The 27,720-nt window shown below is 33.3% G+C and overlaps 1 protein-coding gene and 2 long non-coding RNA genes across 7 annotated transcripts; 1 reads left to right on the top strand and 2 right to left on the bottom strand.

The window, feature by feature from the left end:
• Positions 1-1,089: 1,089 nt before the first annotated feature.
• On the bottom strand, positions 1,090-23,759 carry LOC140990849 (serine/threonine-protein phosphatase 7 long form homolog). 3 transcript variants are annotated; one of them, XM_073460675.1, is made up of 5 exons: positions 23,610-23,759; positions 23,407-23,525; positions 2,296-2,383; positions 1,748-2,191; positions 1,090-1,635 (listed from the first exon to the last, which is right to left on the bottom strand). In XM_073460675.1, the coding sequence occupies exons 1-5, from the start codon at positions 23,652-23,654 to the stop codon at positions 1,228-1,230; spliced, it is 1,104 nt and encodes a 367-aa protein (XP_073316776.1). In that variant the 5' UTR covers positions 23,655-23,759; the 3' UTR covers positions 1,090-1,227. The 3 variants fall into 3 exon arrangements, with proteins under 3 accessions (XP_073316776.1, XP_073316774.1, XP_073316777.1); XM_073460673.1 differs by lacking the exons at positions 23,407-23,525; positions 23,610-23,759 and adding exons at positions 2,470-2,588; positions 2,673-3,525; XM_073460676.1 differs by lacking the exons at positions 23,407-23,525; positions 23,610-23,759 and adding exons at positions 2,470-2,588; positions 2,673-3,526 and having other exon boundaries at positions 1,267-1,595.
• On the bottom strand, positions 7,696-8,984 carry LOC140991011 (uncharacterized). 3 transcript variants are annotated; one of them, XR_012177758.1, is made up of 4 exons: positions 8,894-8,984; positions 8,715-8,760; positions 8,466-8,632; positions 7,696-8,127 (listed from the first exon to the last, which is right to left on the bottom strand). It is a non-coding gene; the product is annotated as an uncharacterized lncRNA (long non-coding RNA). The 3 variants fall into 3 exon arrangements; XR_012177760.1 differs by having other exon boundaries at positions 7,696-8,083; XR_012177759.1 differs by lacking the exon at positions 7,696-8,127 and adding an exon at positions 8,139-8,386.
• Positions 17,664-24,239, top strand: LOC140990850 (uncharacterized). Its single transcript, XR_012177727.1, has 2 exons — positions 17,664-18,378; positions 23,757-24,239. It is a non-coding gene; the product is annotated as an uncharacterized lncRNA (long non-coding RNA).
• The last annotated feature ends 3,481 nt before the right edge of the window (positions 24,240-27,720 follow it).

Below are 27,720 nucleotides of genomic sequence, written 5' to 3'. Positions count from 1 at the left end.
TTCCATCATCGTCGAGTGTTTTCTTCCTTTAAATAGAATTGCGGTATTCTTTCCATCATCGCCGAAAATAATTGTTCCTCATATTCATTCTCGCATCTTATTTCTTTCATCCGATTTATATGCGCAAAATCCATTTTTTCTACTTCGATCATATATTAATATTATTTGTTGATTTTATCATCAATTTCATTTGAAGAGATACGAAGAAGTAATGTTTCAGATATTAGCATCGTCCGTTGATATTATTACAAGTTCCGTATAATTACGTCTGAGAAGGTAATGTAATTAATTTTTTTAATATTTTGTTTGTATTATTTATATTATATTAATGTAATTATAATTTTGTTCATTAACATTATATGATTAAGTATAATTTAGTTAAATTGTATATTTTTAATATTAATCGCGATATTAAAAAATAGTTTGAATATTAAAAAAATAATAAATATGATTTTTTGATTTTTGAAAATATTTCAAGGTTAGTATTTTTAATATAAATAATTTAATTTAATATAAGAATGAGTTAATATTAGTGTACTTAATACTAATGAAATTATAAAGTATTTTGTTACGTTTTTTAAAATAATTATATATGAAATAGTGTTTAGTTTAATATAAGTAAATTATATTAATTTGTATTGTCAAATTTATTTGTGTGGTTATATACAAAAATTTTTTGAAAAATATGTAATAAAATTGCACCGAGTATTTGGGAGAATTGTGCTGAGTATCAGAATTTGGGAGAATTGCGCCTAGTCTAAGTCGAATCTCTGTTTTTTCTTTCTATATTGAATTGTTTTATGTAATTACAAATTTTTGTTTATCAATAATTATTGTTCATTACAGGTAGGTGCAGGTGAGAAGATCGACTTATGGTGCCAAATAATTATGTTTGTGACGTATATTTTACAATTTAATATTTAATTGTTATGACAATCAGTGTTGTATTGTTATGAAGATTTTTTAATATGTAGTTTGTTGACTTATTTGAATTCATTTAGCAATTACACTTATGTACTTTCATTACTATAAATTTATCCGTAATTTTATTCGTAAAAGAATAATAAATCACAATCAATACATTCCACAAATATAAAAAGTTAATAATACAAAAATTGTATACGATTGTTGAAAAAATATGTTGCAGCAACAACTTGTAATTAAAATAAAAAATTGAAAAACATACAACAATACGATGTAAGTAATTGTGCATATCTAAATAAATAGTTAATGTCGATGGTAACGATGCCCCCCAGTGCCACACGGTGGTCTCCTGATTACTCTACGTCCACGACCTAACATCTGTTCATCATCTCCATGAGTACTTGTTTGTCCTGCAGATGTACTAGTATCGGCAATGTTCCCACCAACCTCAAATCCTTCTGTATCAGTATATTGTTGAAATGGTATGGACGACGTGTTAAAAGTAGGACGACTCTCATTCATACCCGGTCGAAAGTCACTTTGTAAAAATTGTGTAAAACTACCAACAATTGGAGTGTAGTAACCAGCGTCATACGATGGCAAGCTTGAAACCACTGGCGGAGTAGTGTATGCCATATTTGAAGATGATGGTCCGGGTTCAAACTCATTTCCTGTCCACATCGGTGGATATTGCACATGAGCTGGACGTGTCTGTGACGTAGATGTATATGTTATGTAACATATATTTAATACAACAAATTATATTTACGTACATATGTAGATAAATTTACGTTCATATGTAGATAAATTGAACATTTCTTACGATAAATTGTCGGTAGTTTGCATCAACAGGATGATAGCCCATGATGTTCGAAGGTACCACTGGCGTCGAGAGCACTATCTGTGAAATGCGATGATACCAACCAATATAGTCCACTGTGATGGCGAGTATATCAGGTATGACATAGTCCCCATCAATCACAAAATTATATCTATCATTCCACATTTCTACAAAATCTTTGTGATATGTCGCCCAATCGAAGTTGTTCCGGCCTTGTCGAGTCAGCTTATGGAAATTGTCGAAGTTAGTAGCAGGTGGCGGAATACCCTGACGCATTCCAAACTGTCGGAGACACCGTTCAGGTCTATGCATCTCAACTATATGAAAATTGATCAATGCGCATGCCGACCGACATAGATGAATTCTATATCCATCAAGAATTCTGCCAACCTCCGGGGACTCCATATCATAAACTGTCCATAGAAACTGAAGCAAATAAAATGAAAAAAAGATTAGTAAGTTGAAAATATAAAATTCAGACTGAATTTGTAAAACATTTCAAACTTTAAACAACTAATTTATATATCTACTTGCCCTTCTACCATCCTGTCAAGCATATCTCTCATTATACGGACCGAATGATGGGCAGTGTGTGTCCAAGAGAATCCGCGTCTCCACCTACAATTTATAAAAGTACACAATACATTCATTAAAACTAAATAACAAAATAATAATAATAAATTTTAACTATTTCTTATTAGTACCGTGCGCCGTATGGTGGGAATGGTAGACCCTGAAGCACATCTCCAGCATGCTCTGCTGACATAGATACCTGCTGCGCTCTATCAGGGCAAAGAAGAGTAATTCTAGACCACACCCAAATCTGTAATAACATACAACATAAATAGTCAAATCATAAGAAAAATTAAGTACAACAAATATAATGACCGTAGAAGTGTAAAAATACCTGCAATATCTGAACAGGGCCACACAAATCGACCTTTAATCTCATTGATGTGTCGCACAACTCTCTATAAAGATATGCCAACACAGCAGAACCCCAGCTAAACATATTCACTAATTCTATGTCTTCAAGAAACTGTAAGTACATAAGTTTCACAGCAGCACCTTCCGAGTCCGGAAACATACATCCACCAATGATCATTAATGCAACACAACGAGAATATTGTGCCACGTCCTCTTCAGTGCTTTAATCAGTAATCATATTATTTAGGCAATGGTCTAGCAAAGCGGTCAGATAAAGATGTGCACCTTTAATCTGAGAAGATGAGGGCGTAAAACCCAACCAAGTAGCGCAGCGCTGTTGTAAGGTATGTTTGTTGTATGCGGTATCTACACCAGTGATGGGAATGCCATCAATATTCAACCCCCAAATAAGGGCAACGTCCTGCAGGGTGATTGTTGCCTCGCCCACGGTAAGGTGAAATGTGTGTGTCTCACGACGCCATCTCTCAACAATGGCTGTAAGCAAATGATTATCATAATATTTAATAGGACCACACTGAATGACACCATAGAAGCCCATGCGTGCAAGACATAGGCGGACACGGAGGTGAATCCCAGCATTAAGCAATCTTCGAAGATATTTGTCAGATCGACGTGGTGGAATTAGTGCATCCATGTTCTCAGCGTTGATACTATTTGATATGTGTCTACCCCGCAAATACAACACATTATCCGTATTTTCAGCCATCTTGCAAACAAAAAAATCATTAGTTAACAAATATTATATTTTTAATCAACAAAATTTAACTACATTTTTTAAATTAAACGAAATTTATTTGAAATTTCAGGCTCGAAAAAATAAAACGTATTTGTTGATGACAAATTGGTAAAAAGAATAATTACTGTGGATTAAATAATTTCTTTTAAAAAACAATAATAGTTCATAATACGTAACATTTAATTATAATAAATACATTCGTAATAATATACTTATAATAAATACATTATTAATAAGAATAAGGACAATTCTATCCCAATCCGAGAGATTTACTACATGTTATTAAATAATATATACGTGTCATTTTTTATAAATTTACTATTAATTTTAGTACATTTTTAGCTAATTACTGCCACTAATAATAATTTTTGCTACTAGATCATTTTTTCTTAAAATATAGAACTCATTAACATAAATCAAAAAGTATATATAAAACAAATCGAGAATAAGTTTAAAAATTTCACGTAATTTAACCTACGTAATTTATAACAAAATTAATATTATAATTATAGATATAATATATATAAAATTTCACGGAAATATAAAATCCGTAATTTATACACATATTCTAATTCCAATAATACAATTAAATATAATTCACGTAAATAATTATTAATAATAATAATTAACAATTCACGTAAAATTATTCTAATTCACGTAAATAATTAATAATAATAATAATAATTCTAATTAACGTAAATAATTAACAATTAAATACTTAACCATTAAATATAATTAACAAATAAATAATTAACATTTAAATATTATTAACAATTCACGTAAATAATTAGTCCAATAATACTTAAAATTCACGTAAAAAAATATTTTAAAAATAATTATTGTGATTATTGTAATATTATATCACGTAACATAATTATTGTAATTAAATTTCACGTAAATTAAATTTAATTATTGTAATTAATGTGATTATTGTATATATAAGATTATATCACGTAAATATAATTATTGTCATAAAATTAAGTTTAATCGTTAATTATTGTAGATATAATATATATCACATAAATTAAATATAATTATTATAATTATTGTAATTATTGTAGATATAAGATTATTTCATGTAAATATAATTATCGTAACTAAATTAAGTATAGTTATTATTATTCCAAAATTTTTAAATCACAATATTATAATTGCAATAATACAATTAATATTATACTTATTGATATTATTTAAAATTGGTATAACGATCGAATAATAATAAATATTATTAACAAAAAAAATATCGTTACCTCTAATTATTCTGAAAAATGTTGAAGATCGGTATTCGAAACAAAGAATTGCTTCTGCGACTTGCTCGACTTCGATGCGAAATGAGGAGGAGGGCACCGCATTTAAATAATGGAAAGAGGTAGTCACGGATTGAATCCGTGACCTTCTGCCACGGATTCAAACTACAGTTAATATTAGCGACGGTTTTGGTTTAAACCGTCGCAAACAGCGACGGTTTTGGGTTCAGTCACGGATTGAATCTGTGACCTTCTGCCACAGATTCAGACCTTCTGCCACGGATTCAGACTGCAGTTAATATTAGCGACGGTTTTTGTTTAAACCGTCGCAAATAGAGACGGTTTTTGTTTAAACCGTCGCCGATCTCCCTTTTTTTTAAAAAAAAATTAAAAAAATTAAAGTTGGAGACACGGATTGGACACACGCACGAAATCTAAAAAAATTAAAATCTGAATCCGGGACAGTAAGTCCCGGATTGTAATACTTTTACAACTTTTCCAAACTTATCAAATTTTTACAATATTTTAATTAATTTATAATATTTTTAAAAAAAACCCTCCTAGGATGGGTCTTGAGGTGTTGGTTGACGGTCCGTACGATCGAGTTAGGAAGATTAAGCCACAAGTGTAGTGATTTCTGTTGGGGTTCGATGACATAGTTTAGTACGATGATTAAACGAGGTCGAGTCCCGAGAGATTTAGAACATCATAAAGAAATTTGTCATTTTTGGGTGTGAGCGTGACCAATACGTCTAAGTTATGAAAGATAAGTGTTTGAACTCGTGTTAGTACGTGCAGCAGTGGCCCCAAGTGAAATCCAACGAATCCCTCGACGCCAAGTAAGTATGTTCGACATACAAAAGAAAATATTTTAAGTTTTTGAGGTATGCTAAATGTCTTGTGACCAAATTATGAACGGGTTTGGAAGTCGGTGAACGTGGTCGATGACCTCTCCACCAGAGGCGGATTTATGCTAGGGCTCACGTGGGTCACGGCCCCCACTAAATTTTTAAATTTTTTAGTTTATATTAATTGTTTAGTGGGTTTTAAATTTTTTAAGTTTATATTAATTATGTTAGGGCCCACGTGGGCCGCGGCCCCCCTAATCTTAACACTAGTCAAATGTTTAGTGGGCTTTAAATTAAAATACTAAAGAAATGGATTAGGCCCATCAATGAATTGAGAATCTCTTTGTAAAAGCTTATATGTTATTAAAACTGATGAAAAAAAGAGTGACTCAGCCTCATCAAAACTATAGCGCCGTCTTCTTTTATCACAGAGAAGTAGGGTTTAGGAAGAAAATTTACTCATCTCCTATTTTCCTCTAATTTCTACTGTTTTAAGGTAAGCACAATTACTCTTTTGATTTGTTGTATTATTTTCGAAACTTGATGTATATGTTGGAAAATATTTTAGAAAGGATAACAAGTGAATTTGGGAATGTTAAGTTTTGATGTTCATAAAATATAATTTATTAATATTGGTTTGATGATCCTAAGAACTGAATTGCTACTCGTTGATTTCAGTAATCAAGTTCATGAAATTTCAGAATGTTCACGGGAGGAGTTCCAATGTAATTTGGCAACTTAGTATGACTTTTAAGTAGAAATGTTATTTAAATTTATGGTTAAGACTTAGCTAATGACATGCACAATTGCCGATTCAATTAAATGGGAAAATGGATATTTAGTGGTAATTCAATTTCAGTATGTGGTCTTGTTTAGAATTTGACTAAATGTATATAATTTGAGAACTGGAGTCATGAAAAATAGATAACATAAATAAATGAGGAAGCCATGAATTCAAAAATAATGCTCCTTAAATCTCTTTTATATTTCATTAATACATTATCTTTGATGTTTTTTTATGAGTATTTGTTGCTTAAAACTCAACCAGTATTTCATTAATATATTATCATTAATATATTATCTTTGAAAATTTTAAGGAACGTCGAATCCCTTTTAGTTAGAAATTTTCTTGTTAAAAACGTACTATTTATGTTTAGTTGAATATAACTGTATGATGATGGCACTTCTACGTTTATGCTAATAAGTTTAAGTTTCAAGTATGTTTATGCTATTACGTTCAAGTTTCAAGTATGAAAGCCCTATTTTAAATATGCATGTGGTTTTATTATGTAATACTTGCTATCTCCAGTTTATACATGTTGAGTCTTTAGACTCACTAGACTTGATCGATGTAGGTGAGGATGACTTTGAGAAGACGAGGGGTGGGGACCAATGAGCCGCCTTGGACTGAGCAGGAGGCTAAACCCGAGGACCGCCCATGTTTTAAGACTTTATGCATGTTCAAATACTCTGATTTCACGTTTTTGTTTACGATGTTTAAACAAGTATTTTTGTCAAACTTTATTTGTGATATCTTTTATTGCAAATATTTTGGATGAACAGTTTATTGATGATCGCAACTTAAAAGTTTATTTTTTATTTAAGAAAGCTTTTAATTTTTCCGAAAATTTTAAAATAGTTAAAAGTACGGTACCTTAACACACAAATTCTGGTAAGATAATAATGAATTAATGTTGCCATCTGCAAAAAAAATATTGAGAAGATAAAGAATGCTGAAATTTTAGTATAGCAAGCCTCCGAGAACCCAACTGAACCCTCAGCAGGGCAAGTAGGCTATCTTGAGACACTATCAGTTCCGGTATCATATCAGCATCTTCAGTTCAAGAACATGTTATAACTCCAAAAAATTCCAGTGCTGAGAATACATGCAGTGTGCCTCCTGTTGAATCAATGATGGTTCCTCATCCTCAACCAGAAGTCGTGTCATCTCTGCCATTTAGAGAGATTTCTCTTTCTAATGTGGATGAAGTTGTGCAGTTCATTGCACAATATGAACATGATGAATTCGTGGGCGAACTACCTCTTTTCTCTCCTATTCTGGAACAACTTGATATTCTAGAGATTGTGCAAGAGACTGTCATACCAGAATAAGTACTGACTTTGTCCAAAAATGATATATTATGAATCACGGACCACAACCCCTACACTAACATGGTTCCGTCGCTCATCTATACCAGCATCCACATCCAAACTAACTTAAGGATCTCAAGGTGGTTTCCAAAACAATTCTGTTGAAGGCTGGACCGAAGCTTTCCAGCAACTTCCCCTCAAAGAAGCTCTCCCATACATTTCCAGAAATAAAAAACCCAATCGACTTTAAGTTCAAGAGTCGATTGAGTGTTATCATGTGTTAATTTACAGTATTCAAACCATATCGCCCGCGCCATCAAAGCAAATAACTCCGTCTATTCTTTTGTGCTCCCCTTCAATATGGATATGCCACATTCCACAAATGATGCCCCCTTACAATGTTTCAAACACTTCCAGAAAACAGAACACCTCCAGATATGAAAGACCGCTGGACAGAAAAAGAGGCAGTGGGTAGTAGTTGCATAGTAGATTCTGACAATTTTTGAGATAAAAATGAATTAGATTCATTAAATAATTCATACAAAATGTGGTCTACAAGTGAACATTTGGACCCAAAATTACAAGTCATAAAATCTTTCATCCAGAATCATTATAAACATATGTTAACTAGAAGTTAGCCGGAGGATAATAGGTTTTGACTACCTAGAAGTTTTTCTACCACGGCCAACTTTGTCAATACAGTAATTACAATGCCATTCATAACCAGGAAGGGACTGCAAACCCAAACCAGCTGCAAGTGTATGAGGAACAAAAGTCAGATTTAATGATAAGCATAGAAGTTAACAGATGTAGGATGGGCGAAAAATCACCAGCGCGAAGGGCTCGAGGACATCCATTTCATATAATAAGTTTGCAACCATCTCCACATACAACACACGTATCATCGCTGCCACTTGTGACAAGGCTTTGGCTATTCGATAACATTAAGCCAATTTCATGAAGTGGCAAGCCACTGGACGTGTAAATATGACGATAGCTGCGAGGTACAGAAAACAATGTCAGCAACAGTTAAAACTTAAAACAGAAAAATAACTAAATTGCTTTCTGTAGTTACTTACAGTTGCAGACCATCCCAGCATGAGCCTCAAACCGGGAAGGACTAAGCTGAACCAAAAAAATGGAAACTTATCAAAAATAGAAAGATGAGGTCAGGTGGAAGAAAGATAAGGAGTGTTTTTACTAGATGCAAACTATCAACAATAAAGTAAAATACAGATTTGTACATGGAAATTATCACCTCTGTGTTGCAACAACTACAGATTATCATTATACCATATTCCCCTGCTTGTAACACCCAAGAATGCACTGTAAAGTAAAGGGGTTTAAATGGTTATCAACGAACGCAGATAATGAACAACTTGGAAAATCAGATATCTTTGGCTAAAACCAACCTTTCCTTGACATAATAAGCCAAATCAGTCCCATCAGGCATGAAAAATAATTTTTGTAAATCATTGTACCTGTCATACATTAGACACACAAAATCAAAGGTACTAGAGAATACCAGAGCAACAAAGAGAGCAAACTTTGGTCTGCACGAGAAATGCACGAGCATAAGGTAAAATGATTAACTAGATAATAAGAGAGCAAACTTTCTAATCAGAAGTTTCGGCTCCACTGGTGCCTATGTTTAGCTTTTCTGATTGACGGGGAGAAGTGCACCATCTTCTATTAATTGCATTATAATCAAACATGATATTTCCACTTACACAAGCAGAACATATTCAAAAGTATGCACCATCTTCTATTACCTTCTGGTTTTATGATTTTTCTACAAAACGCTATCATGTAAAGAAGCGACGATATCAAATTTTGCTATCGATTTTTTTAATATGTATACACTCACCGTATGCCTAAAGGCCCTAGTATATAGAATTATGAATGGAGATATAATAGGAAAATTTGTGTTATTTTTATGACACTTGATTTATGATATTTTTTGTGTTGTTGAATTTTTTTGTCTTTCTCTTCGAGAAATTATCAAACTTCTTATTTAATATACTTTTTTTCAAATTACTTTTCATTTAAGTTTGTGCACTCATTTGAAAATGTCTAAAACACTTAATTTACTCTTATTTTTTATTTTTGCAATAAAATTATTAAGCTTCTTTATAATATATTATTGGGAAAGTTGGTCAATGATTGACTAGGTAGATGTCAAAAATATTTTTTAGCTATGATAAAATGAAATGGTTTGATTTGGTGGAAGATGTTTGATTTGAAGCGGGATTTGAGGGACGGATTTCAAATTCATAATAATGAATCAATTGGTTTATTTGGGTAAATCCACTTGACAATGTATTTCAAATCTCCAACAAGTTATTTTTTGATTCATTGTAATGGATTTCAAGCTCATCACAATTTGGAGTAATTTCAAATACATAATAACAAATTCATTGGTGGATAACTCTACTTGAAAATGAATTTCAGATTCTCAACTAGTTCTTTTTTAGTTATTTTGGAGAATTTCAAATCCATCTTAATATGAAGCCATTTCAATTTTTTTTTGCAAACCTCTCGTTCAAAAACAACTTTTAAGGAATTTCGCTGCATTGAGCACCGTAAGAGACAACAAATTAAATTAAAATCCTCATATTTTTCACTTTTCAAGATGAAAAGCTTCTCTTATTTTTGTCATGAGATGAAAGCATGTTCGCTGCTATCCAATTTTAGTTGGAAAAACAGGGAAACTTCCTTTTATTTTTACGTTTATTCGCTACATTAATCTAATTTCCCCTTTTCTAATTCCTTTTTAAGTATTCTTTAGTAATGTATTGAATTTAATAATTTCAATACTCATATATCATTGTTAGAATCAGGAGATTGGTTTATAAACGGTGAATAAACTATCTCAACAAATTCTCAAATTATTTTGGTTGAGTTAGCAACATTAAATTAAAATTCTTATCGGTTAGACTTCACTAAACCACCAGTTGGGTACTGCGATTAGATAGGCTCACTCAAACGATTGAACAATAAAAATGGCAAGGCTAAAAAGTAATTAGGTTAGCAAAAATGAATTAAATGTAAGTGCATAGACAATTGTTTATTCATGTTAAACATTTGAACAATTCCAACTTCATGTTTTCTTTTGCTCAAAAAGGATTTCACTATAATACTTTGATAATTACAAGCAATTTGCAACAACTAAATTCAACATGACTTATCTTTGACCTACTAAAACTCATAAAAACTCAAAACTTAATCAATATGACCAGTAAGAGTCTTAATGTCAATTACAAGTATTTTCGAATGAAAACACTAACACAAATTGATCCTCAATTATCAGATAAAAGAACATAAGTATGTTTTTGAAATATGCTTGATTAGTTGGGCTATCAAAGATTTGGATCCCAACTGAAAGTCCAATCAACTGGTCTATTTAAACAAATGAATTGCAAAGGTTGAATTTTTCAATATGTTATCTGTTTTTCCAAATAGAGAGGTCGTTTTGTCATGTAATCGTCCTCTCTGACCGATAGTACACTTTGATAGTGCTTAAGAACTCTGACACTCTAACGGACCGAAAAGGTTGTTCTGTACGAAGATTTTATCTGATACGTCAGCATGGCTCTCATCCTTAAAATAATGTTTTGAAATTCTTTAGAGAATGTATGCCAAAATATCTGAATGGTTCATTAGAATAGAATAACCCGTATGCCTTGAATCATTGGCCTTCGATATTCAGTTATGTTTGAGTTCGATTTGTCTTTAAGATCAGTTATGCTTTGGAAAAACATTTACTTATGATTATTCAGTTTTTCTTTATGAATTTAGTCCGATTAGGCTATTTTAATTCTCGAATTTAACCAGTAACATTTGATAAATCACAAAAACTTAATTGATCCAACAATTTACCCCTTTTTTGATGACTGAAAAAATATGCTTGATTAAGGAGAAAGACTGAATTCATATATGATTAAAATTTTGAAAAAAATACTAGACTGTTATGCAAAACTGATGCTGAAAAGACTATCTTCTATAATGCTCTTTGTGACTGCTCGAGTGCGGCTTATGATCAAGCACTGTAGTCAGTTGAGTGCTAACACCATCAATTTTTACAGACAGTTGAGAGTTAACATCATCAATCTTGGAGGAGAGCTGAAAGTTACTGCTTCGAATTTGTCCTCCTAGATTGGAAGTAGTTGCAGACTGTGCTTTCTTTATATACTCCAACCTCATAAATAAATATAGAACATGCTTGGAGAGAGAGGATACTTCCTTGAGCATTCTATCATTGAAATTGTCTATGGCGGTATAAGATTCTAACTGATTACGTTGCAAATTTATTCAAACTGTAGGTGATAGAAGTCATACTAGTATGGATGCTATCAATTGTACGATCTTCTGGGACTTATATCTCTGGTGAGTGCATTAGCCTCGTAATTTCCTTGGATTCAGCAGGTGGAGGAGTGAAAGTGAGAGCGAGAGTAAGGTCCAGAGCCTAACATGATGAAGAAGTTCCAGCTTGGTCGATCATCAATATTGGTTCAGCCTGACTGATTGGCTCATCATTCTTAACTTTTGCAAATTCAACAATGTCTAGCATAGTCACAGCCTGATCAATCTTTTCAATCTCTTGAACTACCTCAACTGGCTCAGGTAGTACGTTGCTCTTCTTAATTACTTCAATGTTGATTAATAATTCAATTTTGTATAAAGTCAGTTCTTATTCTTGTATGACTGTCTCTTGCACAATCTCTAGAATATCAAGTTGTTCCAGAATAGGAGAGAAAGGAGGTAGTTCACCCACGACTTCATCATGTTCATACTGTGCAATGAACTGCACAACTTCATCCACATTAGAAAGAGAAATCTCTCTACATGGCAGAGATGACACGGTTGAGGATGAGGAACCATCATTGATTCAACAGGAGGCACAATGCATGTATTCTCAGCACTGGAATTTTTTGGAGTTATAACATGTTCTTGAACTGAAGATGAGGGTTGCTGATATAATACGGGAACTGATAGTGTCTCAAGATAGCCTGATTGCTCTGCTGAGTGTTCAGTTGGGTTTTCAGAGGCTTGCTAAACTGAAATTTAGCACACTTTATCTTCTCAAATTAGTTTGCAGATGGCAACATTAATTCATGATTATCTTTCCAAAATTTGACCTTCATCTATAAGGTCATCATATCCATGTATGGCTAATTTATGACAGTTATATCATAAAAATGGATGGGCACTGAGAATCATAGTTTTGTCTTCGTTACTCACACACAACATCTATCTTTTTTATCTTCATCAAGTCCACAAGATATTGCCTTCTATGTAAGGCTTCAGCAATGACTTGGTCTTGGTCGCCTTTAGAACACTTATTTCCAATCCGATCAATTCTTGTCCGGAACATTATTTTTCTTAAGCTTTTTAAGGTGATTGATTGTTTTGATTTACACCCAATCATCAAAGTATTCGATTTCTTCCTCAGCAAACTCATTCATTTCATCCATCAACAAATCTATCTATGTTTTGCCTGCAGAGATTGCAGCAACTCTAGCTCTCTTTCTCATCCTAAGGAAGGTCTCACCATTCTAAGTCTCCTAATTCTTTTCATCACCTGAAAATTATTGCAAAGATGAGGTCTAGATCCAGTATCCAATACCCAAGAAGAAGATTTAATTGAGATATTTACTTCAATATAGAACATAACAATGCCATAACTCTTCTAGGCTAGATATTCCACGCATTTGTGCTTCCAATGTCCAAGTTTCTTGCAGTGAAAACAACATTCTTTTTTTTAATGATTTATCGGGCTTCGTGGGCCCTTTAGTAGCCATCGGAGTTTGCTTCTTGTCAGGCTTTTTTTTTTGGAAAGGAGCAGAACTCTTCTTTCCTTTTTCCTTGTGAGCTCTTTTTTGTCTTAGAGGAGAAGTCCACTAGGAAACATTATTTTCTTTCTTTATGGTGGCCTAATGTCATAAGCATATTGACTAGCTCTACAAGGATATCCTCTATCTTATTCATGTTGAATTTCACCACAAACCCATCAAACGAGGATAGAGCGAAAATAATAATATGTTCGTTCACAACTCACTCGAGATAACCATGTCCAAGCCCACTAGATTTTCTATGAGCCCAATCATCGTTACACCATTCTCATGGACCGACACTCCATCTTGCATTCATATAGTCATGAGCTCTTTGATAGCAGAGTGCCTCAATGGACGTTTTTGTACAACATAAAACTCTTGCAGGTGAGTGTAAATGTCAGCAACATTTACAACATATAATTGTTAGTTTTCAAATCATGGTCCACTTTCTATCAAGCTTTGCTAGTTTCTTGGCACTAGCATCGACATTTGGCTCTTTTGGAGGAGCCTTATTGAGTACATATGTCATCTTCTCCTAATTTAAAACAATTTTTAGATTCCTTAGCCAATCATGGTAATTAGCTCGGGTCAGCTTGTGTTAATTGATAATAACAAATAATGGATTTCGTGACGACATCGTAAATATACTGAAAATGAAAACAAAATAAATTTTACTGACTATTTTAAAATATTCTATTAGACAAAGTAAAAAATTTATTTTATGAATTATCTCCCACTAGTTTGACATTTTTACCACCCTCTGATGAAAAGAGAATCCAATTTCTTTATTGAGTACTTAGGGACCAATTACTAAATTATGATTACGAAATATAATTCAATCATAATTTTCAAAAGATAGAGTCCAATTGAAACTCATACCACCCCCAAGTAATTTGCCTTACATTTGATAAGGACCCAATAACTGACATCGTTTATCTCCACCCGTCGAGCCCGATCCATCAATGTTGAATTGTGTGGACAGATGCCATGAGAGCTCCCAATAATATGTGCCGAAGTAATGAGAGTTTCACCCAATGCACATCAAATATGTCACTATAAGTCAAAATTTTTCGGCATCTAAGCTTCTTCAATAATATGAGTTAGACACTGACTACGTGTAGCATTCTTCATGTAATCACCATTGATGGAAGACAAGAAAATTTTAAAGTTCTTTTAATTTTTCTTTTTATGGGCTTGATATAGATTTTAATCTTATTTATAATGATAATTTTGAATATTTGTCTCATCATTTAATTTTAAAAATCGTGTCATGTTTGTTTATATGTTTTTCAGATTCATGCAATTCTTGTTATTATCATAATAATAATAACGCGCATAATGATTATTTATAATACATCACATACATCATAAATAAATAAAATATGATCGATAAGAGAAAATTATTTGATATATGAAAGCCATGCACGAAGCCCAGTCCAAAAACTTAAATAATGCAGGAATGCAAATGCAATATTATATAAGCTTCAAATAAATTTACATGTCTTCGATCTTCATAACTCTTGATGATTTGGTCCCAACGTCGTCCAATTTTGTTCTCCCACTAAATATAATATTTAAATTATATTTTTATGTCACATTGGGAAACAAATTTAAAAGATGAGAACGGGACATAAACCATGTTAACTTTAATATTTTTTAAATAATTAAAATTAACAACATTTTAAAATATCCTAACATATACCTGACACATTGGTCACGACTCTCGATCATCCTTATGCCATATAAGAGCATCTACATTGGTTTATTATTTGAGTGTTATAACACTGAATATGAAAAAACAATCAATGTGATTCAGAGTTAATAAATGCCACATCACCAAGGCGTTAACATCTTTGAACGGATGTTCAATTTTTTTTGATGCGTTTTAAAACTCATACGCACGCGCTAGACTCAAACCTATTGACTATGCTTGCATGATCCCTGACAGTGCGTGAATTTGGGAATTGTGCCACTGTAGCTCTCCAATTCCTTGTTTTGATTTTTTTTTTTTTACTTTTTAAAAATAAATCTAAATTAAAAAAGTGATATAAAATTCTTTTATAAAAAAACAAACAGCTATAATTTTTTTATATGAAAATTCAACGGTTAATTAATAAAAAATACAAAAGATTGTTTGTTATAGAAAGTGATTTAGCTCTTGGTTCCTTATGTCCAGCAAAAGAATTTGATTGCCATGTTTGTCCATTGTCTAAGCAGAAAAGATTACCCTTTATCTCAAATAATTTAGTTAGTGACAAGTTGTTTGATCTCGTACATCTTGATATTTGGGGTCCATTTTCTACTCTGAGTACTGAAGGCTATAAATATTTTCTCACTATTGTAGATGATCACTCAAGGTTCACTTGGGCTTGTTTTCTCAAGGCTAAGTCAGATGTTTCTGACATAATTCCCGTTTTTTTCAAGATGATTTCCACCCAATTTGAGCAAAAAATCAGGGTTTTTTTTAAAATATTATAAATTAATAAAACCATTGTCAAAATGTGGCAAACTGTAAAAGATTATAAAACTAGTACAATCTGGGACTTACTGTCCCGGATTCACAATTTTTTTAAAAAAAAAAAGAAAAAGAAAGTGGGGGTGCCAGACTGGCACGGATTCTAAGAATCCCTGTCCAATCCGTGTGTCCGGATTTTAACTTTTTTTAAATTTTTTTAAAAAAAATAAAAGGGAGATCGGCGACTGTTTGTGCAAAACCGTCGCTCAACGGTTTAAACAAAAATCGTCGCTAAGGCACGGATTCAAAAAATCTGTGATAGACTGTCACGGATTCTAAGAATCCGTGTCTTCTCTTCCTTTAAGTAGAAATGCGGGTCTTCTCTTCCTTTAAGTAGAAATACGGGTATTCTTTTCATCATCGTCGAAAATAATTGTTCCTCACATTCATTCATTCTCGCAACTTAATTCTTTCATCCGATTTATATGAGCAAAATCCATCTTTTCTACTTCGATCATATATTAGTATTATTTGTTGATCTTATCATCCATTTCATTTGAAGAGATATGAAGAGGTAATGTTTAATTTCGTTGATAATATTATAATTATATATTAAGAAGTAATTTTTTTATAATACTTGTTATTTATTTCAGATATCAGCATCGTCCGTTGATATTATTACAAGTTCCGTATAATTACGTCTGAGAAGGTAATTTAATTAATTTTTTTTAATATTTTGTTTGTATTATTTATATTATATTAATGTAACTATAATTTTGTTCACTACCATTATATGATGAAGTATAATTTAGTTAAATATTATATTTTTAATATTAATCGCGATATTAAAAAATAGTTTGAATATTAAAAAAATAATAAATATGATTTTTTGATTTTTGAAAATATTTCAAGGTTAGTATTTTTAATATAAATAATTTAATTTAATATAAGAATGAGTTAATATTAGTGTACTTAATACTAATGAAATTATAAAGTATTTTGTTACGTTTTTAAAAAAATTATATATGAAATAGTGTTTAGTTTAATATAAGTAAATTATATTAATTTTTATTGTCAAATTAATTTGTGTGGTTATATACAGAACAATTTTGAAAAATATGTAATAAAATTGCACCGAGTATTTGGCGAATTCATCGATTCTTCAGCTCAAGCTTTCGGCATTCTTCTTGCGCAGCATTTTTTTTCACTCCGTGGTATTTTTTGTTAGTTATAAAGAATCCGTGATTCTCCTCCCTTTATAAATTGCGTAGATCGTGTGATTATCGGAATTCTTAATTTGATTTGATAGTTTTCTGTCGAATATCAGAATTTTAGAGAATTGCGCCGAGTCTCAGTAATTCAGAATTTGATTTGAAAAATATAAATTTATCTCGTAAATTTGTCATTTGTTTTTGTTTATTATGTTTTTTTTATTCTTTATAAATTTTTTTATACTCTTAATTGTTAAAATTGTTAGTATAAGAAATTAATATATTTGAAAATTCTAATTACACATGTTTAAAAATCTAAAATTTTAATATAAGTCATAACAATTTTTTATTATTATAAAAACAAACATTGGTATTACTAAATATAAATTTGAATTATTTTGATTTGACAAAATATATTTTAATAATAATAATAATAATAATCTTGTAAATGATTCTTGAAATTTTATCTAATATAAAATATTTATTTTAATATATATGCAAGAAACTCATAATTAAATTTTGTTATGATTGTATACATTATGTCATATTTTTTGGTGCAACCATGGATACTGTGATAGCCTTACTGTATGTAGGTGGCTATGTCATTATTGAAGATGGTAGGGTTGGATATAGTATCCCCGCGACAAGGCCCATTAAATCTCTCGGTCTACTACATTTTCTCAATTGGTGAATTATGTGCATTGCAAGTTGGAGATCGACCCATCAAAATTCTGCATCAAGTTGTCAACGAAATATTGTTATAGCTCGTCGTCTCGTTACATTGAAGAGCATGTCTATATCACAGATGATGATAGTCTACAATTTATGTTTGAGTTGCCGACACTGGATTGCATGTACTTGTATGTTGTTTCATCGCCAGTGTTACACAACGTAAGTGATTACGATTTTGATACAGTCATGCCAGTAATAACGCAAGGTTTGGGAACAGTAGGTTTGAATGAAGCAGGACCTTCTATGTATCACGTCGATGAACAGTAAGCTCATACATACTCTGGGATCGACACTGGTCATTGGGATCACCATATCACGGCTCACACTGAAGAAGACTACGCATGGGGGATGAATACAAGACGAGAATGGGATTTTACTTCAGGGGGTTGGGATCATCATATCACGGGTCCATCAGGAGTTGATGTCGCATGGGGTTCTACTAGAACAGGCCAATTGGATTTAAATTCATGGGCTGATGAGGACAATACCACAAATGTTAGACATTTTGATAGTTCTACTGTGGATGCAAATATTCCAACCCCAATTACAGAACACATGCCTGAGCAAGATGATTTATTTGGAGACAGTTCGTGTGAGGCCCGGGGCCGAAAAGGGCGGGGGGTGATCGCCGGTGCCATGAGGTTGCACGGACAATGAGCGGCTCCTGGCAGGCTTCTAGGCGGAGGGAACATGAATGAACCGATCTTACATCGGAAGGAGAGGGACTCCGAGACTGTTCAATGTAATGGACTGTACAGTTGAAGAGGGCTTAAAAAATTTGATATGTACTACTCATACCACGAAGGTGCATCTTCTTTTCGGTAGCTCATCACATAAGAACTCCAAAGTTAAGCGTGCTTGACTTGGGGCAATTCTGGGATGGGTGACCTCCTCAGAAGTTTCCTAGGGTGTGTGTGAGTGAGGACATAAGCACGCTGGAAAGACTCGTCTTGGTACAGTGAGGACAGTCGTCGAATCTGGGGCGTGACAGTTGGTATCAAAGCAAGGGTCCTGTATAGGGTTGTGCCACCGCCAGCTTCTGCCGCTCAGTCTTCAAGCCTCAAGTCCGTAAGCTTTTATGATTTAAATGTTTTAAATGTTTTAATGTTATCACCTGCATGTTTACATGATATACATTTTACATTACATGTTTATTTGTCGGTATGTTTGAGATTAGATGTTTCAAATTTTTTTTTATGCATATTGCGACATGAGTTGAGAAATCATATGATTTTCATGCATGCTGGTTTTGTGGTGGAATTGGACATGATTAGGAATTTGGCTATTGGGCTTTAGAAAATGGTTGAAAATGATTTGACTAAATTGATTTGTGATTAGTAGTACTGATGTTTTACTTATTGGGTCATAAGTTAATCATGAAAAATTATGAATGCTTATGGGACATGTAGATTTTCTAAGAAATTACTGATGATACGTGGTTGCTAGTTGAGTTAAATTTTGAGGATTTCATGTAAGGAATAATGATTGGAAGACTACGACGATCTTTGGAAGTATCAAATATAGAAATTATTTCGAGAATTATAAGGTTTAATGATGCTAAGTCGAAAATTTTATGGGGACAAAAATGCAAATTTCGAAGAGTTGTAGGGCCAGAATTGTAATTTTCGAGAACTTTAAAGACCAAATTGCAAGTCTCGAAATTTTTGAGGATTAAATTATAACTTTTGAGGGACACTTGGGTTAAATTAGTACTTTTCGAGGTTATGAAAATTGATTTTGGGTTTAATAAGCTTAAAATTATTGAAATTTATATTCCGAGAAACCTATAAAATGGAATCAGGAACGCCAAGAACTTATGGGTAATTGTGGAATTTTTGAGATTAAGGATAAATTGGATAATATTCGAGAAAAGTAAGAATTAAATTTGCAATTTTTAAGAAATTTGGGGACTAGTTTAGCCGTAAGTGAGAATTGAATGGGTTAAATGATAGGAATTATCGGTGATTTAGGCTTGAAGGATATTTAATACCTTTAGATATATGGGTTATAATGTTATAAGGAATGATAATCAAGGACATTGTAAGATAAATCAATCTTGGGCTTGAAAATTTAAGCGTTAGTGAAATAATATTGTGGCAAATTAAGAATTTAAAGTGATGACGATTTAAGGTAAAGTTGATCGGTTAGTTAAGTTATAAGAATAAACATTGAGTTAACAAATTTTTGGGAACTTAAGTTTGATGTGTCATAAGTTTTAGCCATGATCATAACAGTTAAGATTATACCTTGTTGGAATTTAAATTTTTCTAGAAAGTTGGGTATGATTGATGGTTAGGTTACTTGATAGACGCATGTAAGAATTGAGGTAGACATCTTGTCTTGAGGAATTCTTGGAAGTCATTAAGAAACTTGGAAACAAGTGATTATGTGTGTGGGAATTAAGTTATCTATTATCATTTGGGATGCGTAAGCTTGAATTTTTAGGAGATAGATGTTCATACTAAAATTTTGGGTAAAATAAAAAACAAAAGGAAATTAGTTGTGTTCAACATAGGTTGTCAATGAACGAATATTAAGATTTTTATCGAGTAATAAATTTAAAACCTTGATATGGAAATTCTAGAATTCTATGGGTTATAAGTAAAGTTGATTTATTAGAGTTAGTACAACATTAACATTGGATAATTTAGTAAGTTTTATACGCTAGAAGTAATTAAGTATTGAAAATACGTAAGTATGCGACATTTGCTCCAATGAGGAAAGCCAAGGGTCTTAGGCCTCAACTATATTGTAATTTGCAAGAGAATAGTTTAAGCAGGTAATTGATACTAGAAGGATTTTATTATTTGGGTAGAAGATTGATATTATATATTTTGGGTGTTATGGATTATCACTACTCGAAATTTAAGATTTGCAACAATTTAATATTTGGGATATACTCGCAAATAGTAAGTTACGTAAGTTTGATGCCGTAAGATAAAGATTTTATTCAAGGATCTTAGGCTAATTTTGTTATGGGGTTGAGATAAGGTTTAACTTTTAAGTGTAATACCAAGGATAGAAGTCGATCAGTAAATTTTGGTGCTAAGGTTTCTTAAGTCGAACTGCATAAATGCTAATGTAATAGGTCGATGAACATCGCGGGTTTAATATACGAAAATTAAGGTGCGATAAGTTTGGACATCCATCTATAAGATGAGAAATCGCGAGAAAGTCAAAAATTTAAAGACAATGAAAAATAGAACTAAGCCACCATAAGTTGTTTTAAGTTGCGATCCGCAAACGAGAATTTTGGTAGGCAAATTTATTAAGGATTGAGGAGACGTAGGACAGTTTAACATTTATTTTATCAGAGTCGTGCAGCGGAAGCGTGGATTATTGGGATAATAGAATTAAGAGTCTAAACTTTTGTGTATCGAGGATAAGCGAATTTCGAGAACGAAATTCAATTTAAGGGGGGTAGATTGTACTACTCATACCACGAAGGTGCATCTTCTTTTCGGTAGCTCATCACATACGAACTCCAAAGTTAAGCGTGCTTGACTTGGGGGCAAGTCTGGGATGGGTGACCTCCTGAGAAGTTTCCTAGGGTGCGTGTGAGTGAGGACATAAGTACGCTGAAAAGACTCGTCTTGGTACAGTGAGGACAGTCGTCGAATTTGGGGCGTGACAGAAGATGATCATCATGTTGACAATGCAAATGAAGGGACATCGGCGCGTGTGTTAATGTCTGGAGCGACAATTACAGAGAACATTCCTATTGCACCAGAGCAACAATTACGTGAAATTCCCCAATTTTCAATGAAGTCTATGACGAACAAATTCCAGATTCATTTGGTATTCCTTCTGCATCACGAACAAACTTTTACAATCCTGAAATACCAGAGCTCGGTGTAAAAATGATTTTTAAGAGCAAAGGTGATTTAATAGCTTCAGTGAAGGATTTTTCTGTTCGGGTTTTGATACGTGAATATATCGTTGTCCAAAGTTCTTCGACAATTTGGAAGGTCAAATGCAAGAACTGGTCCGAAGGTGGCAATTGTGGGTAGGGACTTCGAGCATCGTTGAAAAAAAGTTTAGGCTACTTCATGATCACAAAATATGGTGATGATCACACATGCATGTCTACCCAAGTCGGTATAGATCACCACAACCTTGACGTAAACATGATAGACAGTACACTTTTTGGAATCGTGCGTTGTGATCCTGCATACGAGATCAAATATGTGCGAGAAAGTATTAAAGGAAAATATGGGTATGATATACCGTATGCTAAGGCATGGCAGAGTTTGAAACGCGCGGTGGAGGTAATCTATGGCACATGGGAAAGATCTGTAACTTTGCTTCCTAAATATATGGGAGCTTTTTCGAAGTACAATCCAGGAACTATTATAGAATGGAAGCATCTTCGACCGTATGACCATCCACATAAAATTTTGAACTTTGTATTTTGGGCCTTCAAACTATGTATAGATGGTTTTCGACATTGTCGCAACATAATCAGTGTAGACGGTACCCATATGTACACCAAATATAAGCACAAACTACTCATAGCAGTAACTTTGGATGCCAATAATAAGGTTTTGCCGCTAGCATTTGCGCTCGTTGACGAAGAAAATTATGAGTCTTGGCATTGGTTCCTCAGTAATGTTGCAAGACATGTTACCAGAGGGTGTAGTGGTGTGTGTCTTATAACTGATAGACATGCGGGTATAACAAGTGCAGTGCAAGATCTCCCTGACTTCAAGCCTCCTCGTGGTGTTCATCGTTTTTGTTTGAGGCATGTTTGCTCTAACTTCAACAGCAAGTTCAAAAACATTCACTTGAAAGACTTATGTTGGGAAGCAGGGATACAATACCAAGTAGCAAAATTTAATGCGACAATGGAGGCAATTAGAACAAATAATGCAGCAGCTTTCTCGTATTTGTCTAACATTCCAAAAGAAAAATGGTCATTGGCTCATGATGGTGGATGGAGACGAGGGATAATGACGACAAACATGTCTGAGTGTATTAATGGTGTATTGAAAGGGGTTTGACGTCTTCCTATAACTGCAATAGTGGAGCTGACATTACAGCGATGCGTGCACTATTTCTTTCAACAGCGAGAGCGAAGTGATAAGATGCTGGAAAAAAATCAACCATGGACCGACTATGCATACTCTAAATTTGATATGTGGTCAAAAAAGTCAATTGAACATCGAGTAGTAAGATTTGACCAAAGGGATAAAACAGCATCCGTCACGACAGGAGGAAGACCGGGTCGTCAACATCACGTACAAGATGTCAACATTTCTACCCGTGATTTCACATGTGGTAAATTCACAATATTTGGGATTCCTTGTTCACATGTTACATGTGCAGCGAAATGGTTTGGTTTAAATCCCGCACATCTTGTACAACCATGGTTTACACTGAGCGAATACGTGAACACAATAGTTATACGGACCGAATGATGGGCCGTGTGTGTCCAAGAGAATCCGCGTCTCCAACTACAATTTATAAAAGTACACAATAGTTTCGTTAAAACTAAATAACAAAAGAATAATAATAAATGTTAATTATTTCTTATTAGTACCGTGCGCCGTATGGTGGGAATGGTAGACCCTGAAGCACATCCGCAACATGCTCTTGTGAAATAGATACCTGTTGCGCTCTATCAGGGCAACGAAGAGTAATTCTAGACCACACCCAAATCTGCAATAACATACAACAAAAATAGTCAAATCATAAGAAACATTAAGTACAACAAATATAATGACCCTAGAAGTGTAAAAAGACCTGCAATATCTGAACAGGGCCACACAAATCGACCTTTAATCTCATTGATGTGTCGCACAACTCTCTATAAAGATATGCCAACACAGCAGAACCTCATCTAAATGTATTCGCTAATTCTATGTCCTCAAGAAACTGTAAATACATAAGTTTCACAGCAGCACCTTCCGAGTCCGGAAACATACATCCACCAATGATCATTAATGCAACACAACGGGAATATTGTGCCACGTCCTCTTCAGTGCTTTCATCAGTAATCATATTATTTAGGCAATGGTCTAGCAAAGCGGTCAGATAAAGATGTGCACCTTTAATCTGAGAAGATGTGGGCTTAAAACCCAACCAAGTAGCACAGCGCTGTTGTAAGATATGTTTGTTGTACGTGGTATCTACACCAGTGATGGGAATGTCATCAATATTCAACCCCCAAACAAGGGCAACGTCCTGCAGGGTGATTGTTGCCTCGCCCACGGTAAGGTGAAATGTGTGTGTCTCACGACGCCATCTCTCAACAATGGTTGTAAGCAAATGATTATCATAATATTTAATAGGACCACACTGAATGACACCATAGAAGCCCATGCGTGCAAGACATAGGCGGACACGGAGGTGAATCCCAGCATTAAGCAATCTTCGAAGACATTTGTCAAACCGACGTGGCAGAATTAGTGCATCCATGTTCTCAGCGTTGATATTATTTGATATGTGTCAACCCCGCAAATACAACACATTCTCCGTATTTTCAGCCATCTTGCAAACAAAAAATCATTATTTAACAAATATTATATTTTTTATCAACAAAATTTAACTACATATTTTAAATTAAACGAAATTTATTTGAAATTTCTGGCTCGAAAGAAGAAAACGTATTTGTTGATGACAAATTCGTAATAAAACTAATTACTGTAGATTAAATAATTTCTTTAAAAAACAATAATACTTCATAATATGTAACATTTAATTATAATAATTACATTCGTAATAATATACTTATAATAAATATATTATTAATAAGCATAATGACAATTCTAACCTAATCCGGGAGATTTACTACATGTTATAAAATAATATATACGTGTCATTTTTTTTTAATTTTACTATTAATTTTAGTTTGGTTATTAGCTAATTCCTGTCACTAATAATTATTTTTGCCACTAGATTATTTTTTCTTAAAATATATCACTCATTAACATAAATAAAAAAGTATATAAAAAACAAATTGAGAATAAGTTTTAAAATTTCACGTAATTTTAACCTTCGTAATTTATAATACAATTAATATTATAATTATACATATACTATACATAAAATTTCATGTAAATATAAAGTCCGTAATTTATATACATATTCTAATTCCAATAAAACAATTAATATTATAATTATTGTAATTAAATTAAATATAGTTTTTATTATTATTACTTAAAACTACTAGGATTAAATTAAGTATAGTTTTTATTATTATATCACGTAAATATAATTATTATAATTAAATTAAGTATAATTATTATTATTCCAAAAATTCTAAATTATAATACAATTCCAATAATACAATTAATATTATAACTATTGTTATTACTTAAAACTGGTTAATGAACGAACAATATAAAATATACTAAACAAAAAAATATTGTTACCTCTTAATATTCTGAAAAATGCAGAAGACTTACGCTAATAATTAAATGGAAAAATCTGAAGACTGGTGCTGGAAAGAATGTTCGATGCTCGGTGATCGAAAGAAATAATTTTGCTCTTAAGTAGCTCGGCTTTGGTGATAAAGTGAAAAACATCAACGCAGTTAAATAGGCAGAAGACCAGAAGGTCACAGGTTCACGGATATTGAAGCCGTGATTCTCTGCCACGGACTCAGAATCTGTGGCAGACTGTCACGGATTTTTTGAATCCGTGCCTTAGCGACGGTTCTTGGGAAAACCGTCGTCAATAGCGACGATTTTATTTTAAACCGTCGCCAATAGCGACGGTTTTGCATAATCAATCGCCGATATATAGACAGACACGGATTTTATTTTTTTTTTTAAAAAAATAATAATAAAAAATTTGAATCCGGGACAGTAAGTTCCGGATTGTACTAGTTTTACAAACTTTTACTACTTGTCACATTTTTACAATGGTTTTATTAATTTATAATATTTTAAAAAAAACCCGAAAAATCAAGGCTGTTCGGGCAGATAATGCCCCTTAGCTAGACTTTTTTAGCTTCTTTCGTAGTGAAGATATAATTTCTCATCACTCGTGTGTTGCACGACCACAACCAAATTCAGTTGTGGAAAGAAAACACCAACATATCCTAAATGTAGCCCGTGATTTACTTTTTCAGTCATGCATTCCTTTAGTTTACTTGCTTGGTTGTGTTCAACCTGCTGTATATTTGTTTAATAGAACCCCCTCTCCTTGACTTTCACATAAGACTCCATTCGAGCAATTGCACTCTAAGTCACCTTCTTATTTCCACTTGAGAGTCTTCGGTTGTTTGTGCTATGGTTCCACTCTCTTAAGTCATCGAACTAAGTTCTCACCCCGCGCTATTAAATCTGTATTTTGGGTTATCCATTGGGTTTTAAAGCATAAAAACTCCTTAATCTTAAAACAAATGAGGTATATATTTCTCGTGATGTGGTTTTTCTTGAAAACACCTTCCCATTTCACAGTGAGTTGTCTTCTTCCCATTTGGATTCCTTCTTTGACAATGTTTTGCCTACACAATTTGATCCTGTTTCTACTCATCATGACCCGGTTCGTTCAACGCGTTCCAACAGAACACTCAAACTCCCAAGTCATTTGAGTGATTTTCATTGTTAAACCACTGCCTTTTCTTCCTTTAATTGTACTTCTCACCCAATGTCTTCTACCCTCGGTGATCATCGTTTATCTCGAGCTCACAAATCCTTCATACACACTATATCATCTGTTGTCGAACCAAACACTTTTTCTCAGGCCGTTGTTCAACCTGAATGGAGACAAGCCATGTCTGAAGAATTGCGGGCTTTGGAACGTAATGGGACTTAGTCTATTGTGTCTCTACCACCTGACAAGGGTGTTGTAGGCTGTCGATGGGTGTATAAAGCCAAATTCTTTGCTGATGGGCGTCTGGAACGTTATAAGGCCAGGCTTGTAGCTAAGGCTACACGCAACAAGAGGGTATTGACTATCTTGAAACATTTTCTCCTGTCGCAAAGTTGGTAACAGTGATAACTTTGTTAGCTTTGGCTTCCATTCATGGTTGGTTTTTAACGCAGCTCGATGTCAATAATGCATTTTTTCATGGTGACTTATCTGAAGAAGTATATATGTCGTTGCCTCTAGGATATCAACGACAGAGGGAGTCTTTACCTTCGAATGCAGTTTGCAAATTGCACAAGTCCCTGTATGGTTTGAAACAAGCCTCGAGACAATGGTTTGCCAAATTCTCTTCCACACTACTTCGTATTGGTTTTGTTCAATCTCATGCAGGCAATTCATTGTTTGTTCGCAACCGTGGAGATGTGTTTCTGGCCTTACTGGTGTATGTGGACGATATAGTCATCGCCACAAACAATGAGGAAGAAGCTACTGATTTGAAAATATTTCTGGACAATCAATTCAAGTTAAAAGATTTGGGTGACCTCAAATATTTTCTTGGGATTGAAGTGGCACGTTCATCACAAGGTATTTCTATATGTCAACGGCACTATGCTCCTCAATTTCTTGCTCACACAAGCCTTACTGGTTGTAAGCCACGTACTACGCCATTAGATGTAAGCTTGAAGCTATGTGAGGAAAAGGGTGGACTGCTTCCTGATCCTTCTGTGTACAGACGTCTTGTGGGTCGACTTCTTTACCTTACTGTCACACGTCCCGATTTAGCGTACTCAGTGAACAAGCTAAGTCAATTTGTTTCGAAGCCAAGAGATGCACATTTGCAAGCTATATATTCTGTACTGAAGTATGTTAAAGGGACAGTATGTGAAGACCCGAAATCTTGCAACGAAAAAAAAATTTATATATGTCATAGGAAATTTCAGCTAATTTTGGCACAACATTTTTTTGTTCCATACAATCATAATCTTGAAATTTTGAATAATCATTGTCCCTTCATTATTGACCATTTATCACCATG

The sequence above is a fragment of the Primulina huaijiensis genome, chromosome 13 (genome assembly GCF_012295235.1).
Source record: "Primulina huaijiensis isolate GDHJ02 chromosome 13, ASM1229523v2, whole genome shotgun sequence".
Classification (NCBI taxonomy): domain Eukaryota; kingdom Viridiplantae; phylum Streptophyta; class Magnoliopsida; order Lamiales; family Gesneriaceae; genus Primulina; species Primulina huaijiensis.
The sequence above is the reverse complement of the archived record's forward strand: the minus strand, read 5'-3'. Positions and strand labels throughout refer to the sequence as shown.